This window comes from Hemiscyllium ocellatum, chromosome 16, assembly GCF_020745735.1.
Source record: "Hemiscyllium ocellatum isolate sHemOce1 chromosome 16, sHemOce1.pat.X.cur, whole genome shotgun sequence".
Classification (NCBI taxonomy): domain Eukaryota; kingdom Metazoa; phylum Chordata; class Chondrichthyes; order Orectolobiformes; family Hemiscylliidae; genus Hemiscyllium; species Hemiscyllium ocellatum.
The window spans coordinates 57,767,855-57,782,618 of record NC_083416.1 but is presented as its reverse complement, the minus strand read 5'-3'; the positions used below and the strand labels follow the sequence as shown (position 1 = coordinate 57,782,618).

Sequence of the window (14,764 nt, the reverse complement as noted above, 5' to 3'; positions counted from 1 at the left end):
CCACTCACCCGCCCTCTCACATAACCCTTAATACCTTTATTGTTCAAAAAAAATCTATCTTAGCTTTAAAAACATTTATTGAAGTAGCATCAACTACTTCACTGGGCCGGCATTCCATAGATTCACACCCTCTGGGTGGAGTAGTTCCTTCTCAATTCAGTCCTAAATCTGCTCCCTATAATTTTGAGGCTATGCCCTCTTGTCATGGTTTCACCTGCCAGTGAGAGCATCCTCTCTACTTCAATCTTATCTATTCTCTTCATAATTGCATATGTTTCTTTAATGTCCCCCCTCATTTTTCAAAATTCCAATGAATGTAATCCCAAATTTACTCAGTCTCTCCTCATAAGCCAACCCCCTCAAATCTGGAATCAATTGAGTGAACCTTCTCTGCACCCCCTCTGTTGCCAGTACATCCTTCCTCAAGTAAGGAAACCAAAACTGCACACAGTACTCCAGGTGTGGCCTCACCAGCACTCTATACAGCTGCAACATAACCTCCCTACTTTTAAACTCTATCTCTTCAGCAATGAAAGACAAACTGCCATTTGCCTTCCTAATTACCAGTTGTACCTGCAGACCAACCTTCTGTGATTCATGCACAAGGACACACAGATCCTTCTGCACAGTAGCATGCTGCAACATTTTACCATTCATGATATAGTTCTTTTTACTGTTATTCCTACCAAAATGGACAATTTCACATTTATTAACATTGTTTTCCATCTGCCAGATCTTTGCCCAATCACTTAAAGTATCTAAGTTCCTCTGCAAAGTTTCACAGTCCTCTGCACACTTTGCTCTGCTACTCATCTTAGTGTCATCTGCAAACTTTGACACACATCCAAATCATCTCTATAAATTGTAAATAATTACGGTCCCAAAACTGAACCCTGAGGTACACCACTGGTTATGGATTGGCAACCAGGATAGCACTTAATCATCCCCATTCTTTGCTTCCTGTTAGTTAACCAATCCTCCATCCATGTTAATTCTTTACCCATAACACCATGCATCCTTATCTTATGCAGCAGCCTCTTGTGTGGCACCCTCTTGTTGAAGGCCTTTTGGAAGTCGAGGTACAACACATCTACTAAGTCCCCATTGTGCACCATGCTGTTCATAGAATTCCAAAAGATTAGTTAAGCGTGAGCTGCTCTTTATGAACCCATGCTGCATCTGCCCAACAGAACAATTTCTATCGAGATGCCTTGCTATTTCTTCCTTGATAATAGACTCCCACATCTTCCCCACTACAGAAGTTAAGCTAACCAGTCTATAATTCCCCATCTTTTGTCTACCAACCTTTTTAAGTAATGGCATTCCATTTGCTGTTTCCAATCTGCTGGAACTGCCCAAGAGTCAGTGAATGTTTGAAAATTACCATAAGAGCACTTGCTTTTCTCCTTCCATCTCTTTAGTTCCCCAAGATGCATTCCATCAGAGCCAGGAGACTGGACTATCCTTAGCTCCATTAGTTTGTTCAACACTACCTTTTCTGTGATAATGATGGTTTCCAGGTCCTCACCTACCTTTATCTCTTTCTCAATTACTGGCAAATTGTTCATGTCCTCCATTGTGAAGACCAACACAAAATGGCTGTTTAATGCTTGGCCATTTCATCATATCCCATGATTAAATGCCCATTCTCATCCTCTAAAGGACCAACATTTACTTTAGCCACTCTCTTTCATTTTATATATTTCTAGAAATGTTTGCTATCTGGCTTTATATTCTGTGTTAGTCTTTTTACCATGTTCTACATTACTTTTCTTTATAGCTCTTTTTGTGGCTTTCTGTTGACCTTTAAAGCTTTCCCAATCTTCTAGTTTCCTGCTGATCTTTACTACCTTGTGTGCCTTCTCATTGGAGTTTGATAGCCTTCCTTATTTCTTTAGGCACACATGGCAGATTATCCCTTTCCTTACAGTCCTTCCTTTTTACTGGAATACACTTTTGCTGAGCACTTTGAAAAATTACTTTGAAAGTCCTCCACTGCTCATCAACTGTCCCACCATAAAGTATTTGTTTCCAGTCTGCTTTAGCCAAATCCTCCCTCATCCATTGTATTCTCCCTTATTTAAGCACAGGACACTGGTACCTTCACACTGTCCACCCGTATTCTAAACACAACCATACTGTGATCACTCCTTCCAAGAGGATCCCTAACTAGGGGGTCATTAATTGTTCCGATCCCATTTCACAGGACCAGATCCAAGATAGCTTGCTCCCACATCGGTCCCATTACATATTATTCAAGTAAACTATCGTGGATACACTCAACGAACTCCTCCTCAAGGCTACTCTGACTGAGTTGGTTCAATGAATCAACATGCAGATTAAAATCTCCCATGATAATTGCCTTACCAGTTAATTATTTGTTTATTACCCACCCCAATGCGATATTATTTGGTGGCTCTTAGACTATGCCAGTCAGTGACATTTTCTTCTTAGAATTTCTAATTTTCACCCAAATAGATTCAACCTTGTTTGCCATAGAACCTATATCATCTCTCAGCACCTGCCTGATGTCGTCCTTGAATATCAGAGCTATACTACCTCCCTTACCTACCTTCCAAATAGTCTATTACCCTTGGATATTTAACTCACAGTCATGAACATCCTGTAACCATCTCTCCATAATAGCTACTAAACAATATTCATTCCCGATGTTTGTGCCGTTAACTCATCAAGCTTGTTATGAATGCTGTGAGCATTCAGGTAAAGTGCCCTTATGCTAGTTTGCAAACCACAGCATCTCTAATAATACCTCCTGAGTTATCTTTCCCTTCTACTTTCATAGTCTACCTTGAAGTTAAACCCTCCCGCGCACATCCTAGCCTGCTACTTACTATTTTAATAGCCATCATACTTCCTGTCGTTTTCCCCTTCCCTTCCCCCCGACTCACTAGTTTAAAGCCCTAATGACCACACTTTTCGCTAGAACACTGGTTCCAGATTGGTTCAGGTGGAGACCGTCCTATTGGTACAGACTATCCCATCGGTACAGATCCCTCCTGTTCCAAAACTGATGCCAATGCCCCATGAAATGGAGCCCCTCGTTCCCATACCACTCCCCTAGCCACGTGTTTACTTCTCTAAATTTCTTATCCCTAAGCCAGTGGCTTGGGTAATCATCCAGCGATTGTGACATTCGAGATCCTGTCATTTAATTTCGTTCCTAGTGGAAGATAGTCCCCAAACAGGTCCTCCATTCTAGCTTTGCCTATATTACTTGCCCCAACATGGACCACAAGAACAGGATCCTCCCCCTCCCACTCCAACATCCTTTCAAGCCAGTCAGAGATGTCCTGCACCCTTGCACTGGGCAGGCAACACACCACGCGGACTCACCATTTGGCTTGCAAACGATACTGTCTATTCCCCTAATTCGAGAACCCCTATAACAACTATTTGTCTTTTTGCTCCCCCCTCTTGAATGGCCACCTGCATCCTAGTGCAGTGGTCAGCTGGCTCATCCTCCCCACAGCCCTTTTCCTCATCCATACAGGGAGCAAGCATCTTGTAGCTGTTGAATAAGGTCAAGATCTGAGGCTCCTCCATTCCTGAACTCAGAAGCCCCTATCTGCCTTACTTACAGTCACACCCTGTTGTTCTTGATCACTGACTGAATTTGAATTACTTAATCCACTGGGTGTGACTGCGTCCTGAAACAAAGTGCTCAGGTAACTTTCCCCCTCTCGGATGTACCGCAATATTTGAAACTCAGATACCAGATCATTACTTCTGAGACTGAGTTCTTCCAGCAACTAACACTTGCTGCAGATGTGGTCACTGCCATTCACAATGGGATTAGGAATAAGGCAGTGAACCTCTGGGCTGGAGAGATAAATGTGATCACAAAGTGAATAGCCAGCTCTCACATCATGTAGCTACAGCACACCATCGGCCCAGCTATCTCTACTTAGTTACTTATTAATTTATCTAAATTGGTGAGTTATTTAATTTCTAATACTTGTGTTATGCTCTTTTACACCCTCTCCACCCACTTCCTACCAGCCAATCAGGTCACAGCTTCCATGTGACGTCACTCCAGTATTTTTTGCATCAACAGCGTATGACTAGTCAACATGGCTTTGTGCATGGGAAATCATGTCTCACAAACTTGATTGAGTATTTTGAAGAACAAACAAAGAGGATTGATGAGGTCAGAGCGGTAGATGTGATCTATATTGACTTCAGTAAGTCGTTCGACATGGTTCCCCATGGGAGACTGGTTAGCAAGGTTAGATCAGTTAGTAAGCTTGAAGATGACACCAAAACGGAGGTGTTGTATTCAGAGAAGAAGGTTACCTTGGATTACAATGAGATCTTGATCAGGTGAGCCAATGGGCTGAGGAGTGGCAGATGGAGATTAATTAGATAAATGTGAGGTGCTGCATTTTGGGAAAGCAAATCTTAGCAGGACTTATTCACTTAATGGTAAGGTCCTAGGCAGTGTTGCTGAACAGGAGACCTTCGAGTGCAGGTCAGTATTCCTGGAATTTGAAGTTACACGTAGATAGGATAGTGAAGAAGGCGTTTGTTATGTTTTCCTTTATTGGTAGAGTGTTGAGTTCAGGAGTTGTAAGGTCATGTTGCAGCTGTACAGGGCATTGGTTAGACCACTGTTGGAATATTGTGTGCAATTCTGGTCTCCTTCCTATCGGAAAGATGTTGTGAAACTTGATAGGGTTCGGAAAAGATTTACAAGGATTTAACCAGGGTTGGAGGATTTGAGCTATAGGGAGAAGCTGAATCGGCAAGGGCTGTTTTCCCTGGAGTGTCGGAGACTGAGGGGTGACCGTATAGAGGTTTATAAAATCATGAGGGGTATGGGTAGGATAAACAGACAAGGTCTTTTTTTCTGGGGTGAGGGAGTCCAGAACTAGAGGACATAGCTTTAGGGTGAGAGTGGAAAGATATGAAAGGGATCTTAGGGGCAACATTTTCACACAGAGGGTGGTGTGTGTACGGAATGGGCTGCCAGAGGAAGTGATGGAGGTTGGTAGAATTGCAACATTTAAAAGGCATCTGGATGGATATTTGAATAGGAAGGGTTTAGAGGGTTATGGGCGGGTGCTGGCAGGTGGGACTAGATTGGGTTGGGATATCTGATCGGCATGGATGAGTTGGACCGAAGTCCATGCTGTACATCTCTATGGCTCTATAACTAAGCTACACACACGGAGCTCAGTGAGTTTTATACTCACTCTGTGCTGCTGTTGTTCTGCCTTCCAACTGTTCCCTGCAGACTTGGCTGTAGTCCCCAAGCTCAGTGACTTTTATACATACTTACTCACTCACTGCTGCTGCTTCTCCGAATGCTCCTCACAGTCTAGGCAGCACTCCCCAAGCTCAGTGAATTTTATGCTCACTCTGTGCTGCTGCTGCTCCACCTTCTGACTAACAGGGAGACATGTTGATATACCAAAGGAAGAAAATAAGCTATTGCATTTATTAGTTTAATATGCTTTAATGTCTTAACTTTTGGAGATATTCCATTCCTCTTACAAACTTATTATTGAACTTAGATTGTTTGTGCTTGAGTCTCTTGACGACTATTTTCCAACTGACTGAAAACTATGAATCTGACATGTAGAAATGTTTCATGTCTATTTTCCTAGAAACCCTAATTGTTTTATATGCTGTGAAATTAACCACAACCATTAATTATTGGGATAGATTGCTGCCACCAAATCAAGATTCTACACTGAGCCGAAAGACCTGTCTGGTTAACACTAGTCGATGAGTCATGAATGAGTCTTAACAAGAAGAGACACTTGTCTTAGCAAGATATAGTTTATTGCCTGAAGATAATAGGTATAGGTTATTTGGCTAGGTAGCCGTAGTAATTAATAAAATTAATAAAATGATGACACATCTGACTCTATGTGGGGCAGCACATTTGCTCAGCAGTTAGCACTGCTACCTCATGGTGCCAGGGATCCAGGTTAGATTCCAGCCTCAGGTGACTTACCTGTGTGGAGTTGGCACATTCTCCCTGCAGTCCAAAGATGTACAGGTTAGGCGGATTGGTCATGGAGAATGCAGAGTTACAGAGGGGTCGGTCTGGATGGGATGCTCTTTGGAGGGTTAGTGTGGGCTGAGTGGCCAGCTTCCACACTGTAGGGATTCTATGATCAAGATGCGAAGCTTCCCTACTTCCTGAGACTGTATGATATCATCAGATAGTTCTGAATTCAGCTTCACACAATCAGTTTATATAATATGTATTTGCTTTATCTTTAATAAACAATAATATAGTTATGCATTAGTACATTAACAAATTTCCTTACCATATCATCTGACAATAAATATTTCTGAATTAAGAATAAAATCGGTCTTGAAATTTTTAAATTGTATTTACTCAAATGTGACAGGAAATGGAAAATGAGTTTCATTCTTTATGACAGTGCTGTTTTTGATTTGATTGCAGGACCAATTGTGTAAATACTCAGAACTCAATTTCATAAAACAGGAGAACACACTACAATGGTCAATAATAAGAAGGAGATTTATCCCAGCTTTGGGAACTGATTGGCAGAAACAGAGAAGTGGACATTCATTTACTGACAGTCTGCGTTATGGACTACTACTGTCTTAGAGTCATAGGCCCATACAACATGGAAACAAAACCTTCAGTTTAACAAGGCCGTGCTGAACATAATCCCAAACTAAACTTGACCTACCTGCCTGCTCCAGGCCCATATGCCTCCAAACCTTTCCTATTCACGTATTCATCCAAACATCTTTTAAACATTATAACTGTACTTCCTCAGGAAGTTCATTCCACATGCAAACCGGCCTCTGTTAAAACATTTGCCTATGTCTTTTCTAAATTTCTCTCCTCACTTTAAAAATGTGCCCCCTAATCTTGAAATTCCCCATCTTAGGGAAAAGACAACTACCATCAACTCTATTTAGATCTCTCAAACTTTTGTAAACTTCATTCAGATCACCTCTCAACTTCCTAACCTCCAGTGGAAAAATATCCCAGTCTATCCAGCCTTTTTTTATAAGTCAAACCTTTCATACACAGCAACATCCTGGTAAATCTCTTCTGAGTCCTGTCCAATTTGATAATATTCTTCCTATAACTGGCCAACCAGAACTGGACACTGGTGAGGCCTCTTCTGGAATACAATGTCCCGTACAACCTCAACATAACATCCCAACCCCTATACTCAAGAGGACTAAGCAATGAAGACAAGCGTGCCAAATGCCTTTTTAACCACCCTGTCTATATGAGATACAAGCTTTGAATAATTATGCATCTGCATACCTAAGTGCCTTTATTCTACAACACTACCCAAGGCCCTACTAGTTTTATAAGCCCTACACTTGCTTGTTGTACCAAAATGCATTACCTCGCATTTATCCAAATTGAACGTGATCTTCCATGTTTCAGCCCATTGACCCATTTGATCAAAATCCTTTTGCAATGTCAGAAAACCTTATTTACTGAAATGCCACCAATTTTGGTGTCAGCCACAAACTTACTAAGCGTACCTTCTATATTCTCATCCAAAACACTTATATAAATGAAAAATAAAAGAGGATCCAGAACCGATCCCTGCGGAACACTGCTGGTCACAGGCCTCCTCCAAAAGGCAACCCTCCACCATTTCTCTGTTCCCTGCCAGTAAGCCAATTACGTATCAATTGGCAAGTTCACCCTGAATTCCACGTGGCCTGACTTGATGAATTAGTCTACCGTGCGGAACTTTGTCAAAGGCATTACTAAAATCCAAATAAACAATGTTCACTGCTGTGCTTTTGGTAACTTCCTCAAAAACTCAAATCAAGTTTGTGAGACACTATTTTCCTTGCACAAAATCATGTTGACTATCCCAAATCATTTTTTGTCTCTCCAAATGTCCCTAAATCCTATCTTTTATAATCACCTCCAACAATTTACCCACAACTGAAGTCAGACTCTAAGGCCTAGAGTTCTCCAGTTTCTCCTTACAACCTTTCTTAAACAGAGGTACAAGATTAGCCACCCTCCAGTTATCAAGCACCTCACCCGTATTTGTAGATGATGCAAATATTTCTGTAACGGGTCTCAACTTCCTCCCTTACTTCCCACAAAGTTTTGGGATATCAGATTAGGTCCTGGAGATTTATCCACATTTATATTGTCCAAGACCTCCTGAAATTCCTCTTCTGTAATGTGAAGATTATTCACTTAGTATCTCTCCTATTCCTGGGGTTCAACACGAAGACAACCTCCTTGATCTTTAACAGGCCCTACCCTCCCTCCAGTTACTCTTTTGGTCTCAATGTATTTGTAAAATCTCTTTGGATTATCCTTAATCATATCTGCCAATGCTATCTCATATTCTCCTTTGTCTTACTGATTTCTCTCAAAAATGCCCTTATTCAAAGATTCAAATGAACCAAATTGTCTATATCTAAAATAAAGACTATTATTCTTGACTAGAACCTCAATATCTTTATTCATTCATTGTTCCTTAATCTTATCACTCTAACAAGAACAAAATGCCTCTGAACTCTTGAATGCCTAGCACTTGTCAGATGTCCTTTTATCTGCGAACAGCCTACTCTAATCAACTTCTTGTCTCATACCATTAAAAATTTGCCTTACTCCAATTAAAATCTTTAACTTTTATGGAAGACATATCCTTTTACATAACCATTTTCAAAGTAATAGAATTATAACTACTAGACCCTACTTTTACTTCAGTCACCTGTCCTGCCTTATTGCCTAAAAGAAAGTCTAGTTTTGCAACTTCCCTAGCAGGAGCATCCACATATTGATAAAGAAAATTTTCTTGTCCACATTTGACAAATCTTTCGCCATTCAAACCTTTAATGTAGTAATCTAAGTCAATTTCTGGAAAATTAAAATCTCCCATTATTACAGCTTTCTTATGCATACATATATCTCAAATCTCCCTTTATATATTTGTTTTTCTATAGTACAATCCCAAAGTGATCTTTCCTTTTTTCATTTGTAATTTCTACCCATATATTTTTCACTGGACTATTTTTCAGAAATACCTTCCTTGTTACAGCAGTAATGTATTCCTTAATCAAAAATGCCACCCTCCACCTCCTTTCCTATCTTCCTACAGCATCTCCAACTTGGAACATTGAGGTGCCAGTCCTGTCCATCTCTCATCCAAGTTCCTGTAATAGCAATGACGTGTGAATCCTATGTTCTTAAGTGAGTTCATCAGCCTTTCCTCTAAGACCACTTGCATTGAAATAAATGCAAGGTAAAAACAATGACTGCAGATGCTGGAAACCAGATTCTGGATCAGTGGTGCTGGAAGAGCACAGCAGTTCAGGCAGCATCCAACGAGCAGCGAAATCCTCATTTCGGGCAAAAGCCCTTCATCAGGAATTAAGACAGTGAGCCGGAAGCATGGAGAGATAAGCTAGGGGATGGTGGGGTGGGGAGAGAGTAGCATAGAGAACAATGGGTGAGTGGGGGAGGAGATGAAGGTGATAGGTCAGGAAGGAGAGGGTGGAGTGGATAGGTGGAAAAGGAGCCAGGCATGTCGGACAGGTCCGGACAAGTCATGGGGACAGTGCTGAGCTGGAAGCTCGAAACTAGGATGAGGTGGGGGAAGGGGAAATGAGGAAGCTGTTGAAGTCTACATTGATGCCCCGGGGTTGAAGTGTTCCGAGGTGGAAGATGAGGCGTTCTTCCTCCAGGCAGTTTACTTCTTCAATTATTAGATACTCCAAATCTCTCTCTCCTTTCTTTTCTAATTGATATGCTCTCCTCACATTCAGTGCCTTCCCCATCAATCCTTCCATTTCCACTGCTACTTAGAATGCCTCCACTCCCCCTCTCTAACAATGTAAAATCTCCCTTAATATCTATTTGATAGATGAATAGCCACCGGAAACTTTGGAATTATTTTATTATCTTTCCTGACAGTCACCCATCTATATGACTGATCCTGCTGAGTAATAACTTATCTAAATCTCCTAGCAATCTCACTTGGTACCTTAAATGTGGCCTTAATAACTTTAAGCCTAAAAAGAGGATGTTTCAATAACACCTTATATGTAAAACAAACTACCTTTCATTACTTACAGAAATGAATGTTAAAATAGAAAAAAAACTAAAAATATATATATCAAACATATAAATACTTTAAAAAGTCACTTAGCTGATTAACTGAATAAAAACAATTATTCTTCAATAAACTTAAAGAAGAAAAAAATCTTCTTCAAAGCAGACCACATGTAGGACTCTCCAGAACAAAAACACAACTCTTTATATAAAAGGAAACTGTTCAGTTTCTCAAACAAAAAAACCTTTGCAATATAAACAAAAAAAAATGTCTAAAATACATAGACTTGTTAATTTCTGAATTACAAATAAAAGAAACCAGCCATTTACTGGAGACCTTTAAAAACCTTGTATTAAGAAAAAGTCCGTTTGAGAAAAAGTCAATATTTTTTGTTTCTTTCCCCCCCCCACCCAATGTTAATAAAACAAAATGGAAAAAAAAATCTTATATTTGTAATCTATAATGACTATACTGACCGCATCAAAAGCTATAATAAATCTTTAACTATACTGCAAACCCAGAAGAAGCTGCAAGATCCACATTACCCTGACTCTTGAAATTATTCCTGAAGTTATCTGAAATTTGCTTAACAATGCAATCAAAATCATCAAGGACTGAAGCTAAGTACTTAGATAAACAGAATGCTGCACTTTTATATGTTTCTGACTATTATTTGAAACCAACAATGTATTGTCATGTAACACAAATATTTGTACCTCTGTTTTGTCCACAAATGTATTACGTGGTCAAGTTTGACATTTAGTCAAAGACCAAAGAAGCACACTGGCTTGCTGGTTTCCTACAAACAGCAATGCAATGACTACAGTTTTAACAAGGAAACTTCATTTATATCCTTTATCTGTGCAGTGGGGGACCAAGGAGTGTTCTGATAGCAGTCTGCCAGCAAGACACTGAGAGTGAGGCCACAATTACAGAGGGGGATCCTTGAGAAGCAACTCAGATTACTTTCGTGGAACCTACATGACCTGATAAAAATCATTGTCAATGTCCCTCATCAGCTCCCATGTCCTCTGGCACATGCTTCAGTGAGTTTTTTTCTAAAATGACAATCCTGGTCCAACAACTACTAATTCACACATGAAAAGGAATGTGCCTCTGAAAACAAGCAAGAAATTCAGATACTTATTTATTGGACCCTTTCTAAGTGTTACCAAGCTCTTCATTTGTGCAGTGCCAATGGGGCAACAAGGCTTAACAGATCATTTTGAGTCTAATCACACCCTGTTAATATAGGTAATAGAAATGATAATTGATCCCATATGGATTATATCCACCTTCTGATTTATCCTTAAGAGAGGCCAATTTTTCTAATGACTGTGAAACAAGCAGCAGCAATAAAACAATGCTTTCCTTTCACCTGATACTCTTAACTGTTTATATCCACTTTTACTCTGGTTTAATCCTCCAAACCTCACTACTGGATTAAAAAAAATCATCAGGTTAAAATAAAACTGAGGAGATCAAAAATAAGCAACAAGGATTGGGACTAAAGTTGAGAAGGTCAATTATCCTTTGTGATTTGGAGGTGCCAGTGTTAACATACACATACAGACAGACACACACACACACACATACAGACAGATATTTACTTGCTATTGTTTATATATTAATTAGGATGTGTGTATATATATATTCTAATTGATTTATAAATGACATCAAATATTTATGGATAATGATAACATTGATGAGAATTCTGATGAAAAGAAGACAATTTTATCCATCGTTTTCTGTGAACATGTTGGGATTGCACGTATATACTAATTATAAAGCAACATTTATAGTGCCTTTTTGAATATGACCAAGATCTTAAAATATGCCTGTAGTCAAAGTTTGATTTTGAATTGTAAATCATTAATGATGACATTATATTTTGCTTGTCGATCTCAGGATTGCAATTGTTTGAAGGTGTAAGTGTTGAATCTATGATGATGTGACTGGAGAATGTGATTGATAATTGTATGTAATGAAGTTGTTATGAGGATCTCCTTCACTTGTTTACACTCTGCCTGAAGGCAGATTTTTGATTCATTGGCAGTTTTTATCAGTGATGGCTTTCAATTACATTCCACCCATAGAAGCAGGACAAGGAGATAGGTTCCAACATGCTTCCTGTTCCTTGGATGCTGCCTAACCTGCTGTGCTTTAACCAGCAACACATTTTCAACTCTGATCTCCAGCATCTGCAGACCTCACATTTTACTCCAAACATACTTCAGATAGAATGGGAAACAAACAGAACAATAGAATCATGTCAGAAGTAGGGATATTCGCTGATGATTGCACAATGTTCAGCACCATTCATGACTCCTCAGATATTGAAGCAGCCCATGTCCACAATATCCAGACTTCAGGTGATAGGTAACATTTGCACTTCACAAATGCCAAGTAATGACCATCTCTAATAAGAGGCAATACAACCACCATCTCTTGACATTCATTGGTATTACACCATCACTGAATACCCCACTGTAAACATACTGTTACCTTTGACCGGAAACTCAAGTGGACTTGTCACATAAACACAGTGGATTCAAGAGCAGGTCAGAAGCTTGGAATACTTCTGAGCAACTCACCTCCTGACTTGCCAAAGCTTTTTACCATCTACAAGGCAGAAGTCAAGAGTGTGATGGAATACTCCTTACTTGCCTGGATGGGTGCAGCTCCAACAATACTCAAGAAACTTACATCATCCAAGACAAAGCAGCCCATTTGATTGTCATCACATCCACCAACCCTCAGCAGCAGCAGCAACAGCAGCGTGCACTACCTACAAGATGCACTGCAGAAATTCACCAAAGGTCCTTAGACAATACTGGGGACTAGGAGTATTTAAGAGATACATGGTATGTATATCAGATAAACAGTGACCTTCACCTTCCAAACCCATGACCACTACCATCTAAAAGGACAAGGGCATCAGGTACATAGGAACACCACCACCTGCAAGTTCCCCTCCAAGCAACACACCAAACTGATTTCAAATCCATGTCTGTGCCAGCTGTCTGAATGAACAGTGCACATTGCATTATTCCCCCATCTTATTCCTATAACCCTTCCCATCCCTCCTTTTCAGCAAATTAACAAATTTTATCTTGATTCAACTAGCCTCGACCTCATTTTCAATCAATGTATGACTATTTGCAGTATGAAAATGTTTCCCGTTATGTTTACTTGCTAAATTTGCCAACTACCCTAATTCTGCCCCATCGCCAGCTGGAACAGGATTTCTTATCTTTTCTGTTCAGATTTCTCATTAGATTAGATTACTTACAGTGTGGAAACAGGCCCTTCGGCCCAACAAGTCCATACCGACCCATCACCCACCCATACCCCTTTACCTAACACTATGGGTAATTTAGCATAGCCAATTCACCTGACCTGCACATCTTTGGACTGTGGGAGGAAACCCACGCAGACATGGGGAGAATGTGCAAACTCCACAAAGTCAGTCGCCTGAGGCGGGAAATGAACCCGGGTCTCTGGCGCTGTGAGGCAGCAGTGCTAATCACTGTGCCACCGTACCGCCCACACAATTGAATATCTCTATTAACTTTCTCTTAAACTACTTCCCTTCAGGAAAACCGTTCCAGCTACTTGAATCAATGTAAGCAGTTGAAGTTCCCAATTACCTAAACCAACCTTGTGAATCGTTTTGCACTCTCTCTAATGCTATCATATGTTTCCTAAAGTGTAACATTCAGAACTGGATGTAATACTGAATCACATGCTAGCTGTCTAGCTAACTGAGCTAACTTGCCCTAATGGATGTGCAAAGTTGCAATTTATGTAAAAAGGTTGCTAATATAAATTTGAGGAATAAGATGCCAGTTGAAATAATATTAGTATTAGGTCTCAAGGAATTCTTAAGTTCACACATTTATTCAATTCATAGGTAAGTTTTAGTGGCATAGCCCTTTAATATTCAGATGTAATCGACAGCTAAATGTCCAAATTGACTTCTGATGCTAGTTTCAATGGCACAGTAAGAAGAGTAATTTGAAACAGGAAGTTGTAAAGGTACATTAATAGATAAAGAGAGTGAAAAAGATGTGCCACATGGAACTCTGTGTGGGGCAGTGTGAGATCACCCATTTCATTTCTATGAGAGAGAGAGATCAAAGTATTTGCTAAATGGTGTTAAACTGGAGTAACAAAGTAATCCAACTCCATAAATGTCCATAATTTCCCAACTCTATCTCTAATGATTACATAACCACCTACACTTGTGACATTAGCAAATTTAGATACCTGGCTTTCTATCCCATTCTCTAAACCATTATTGAATACAGCAAACATTTGCGGTTCAAGACAATTTATATGGGAAAGCATTAGTCACATCCTGCTATTCTGTCCTTCCTTCCCATTACTGCATACAAGATTATTTCAAATTCAGAGGGTGTTTTGTTCTCAATTATCACTCCTATCTGTCTATTCATTTTTAGGGCATAATGAGGAGGGAAACAGAGGTTAGTGTCTGAGGTTTGAGCATGTATTTCTTCCAATTCTAATGTGGTCATTATTTCTTATCTAATTGGTTAGCCTAACATTTGCATGTTTATGAATTATTATCATCTCCAGATCAGAGTATCTATTGCATGTGTCTTAGAGGTCTCAGGCAAAGTTTTGTTCTTCTCACAGTCTACAACCTGGAATTTGAAGCTGCAATGAGCCGAATTTACCAGGTAACT

At 39.9% G+C, this 14,764-nt stretch overlaps 1 protein-coding gene across 1 annotated transcript in view; it reads left to right on the top strand.

The window, feature by feature from the left end:
• LOC132823225 (organic cation/carnitine transporter 2-like) overlaps positions 1–8,398 on the top strand; it is a 62,930-nt gene extending 54,532 nt beyond the window's left edge. Inside the window, exon 10 of the mRNA XM_060836851.1 lies at positions 6,440–8,398. Coding sequence (XP_060692834.1) covers positions 6,440–6,476 — 37 coding nt within the window. The 3' untranslated portion in view covers positions 6,477–8,398. The remainder of the gene's footprint in view (positions 1–6,439) is intronic.
• Positions 8,399–14,764: the final 6,366 nt, after the last annotated feature.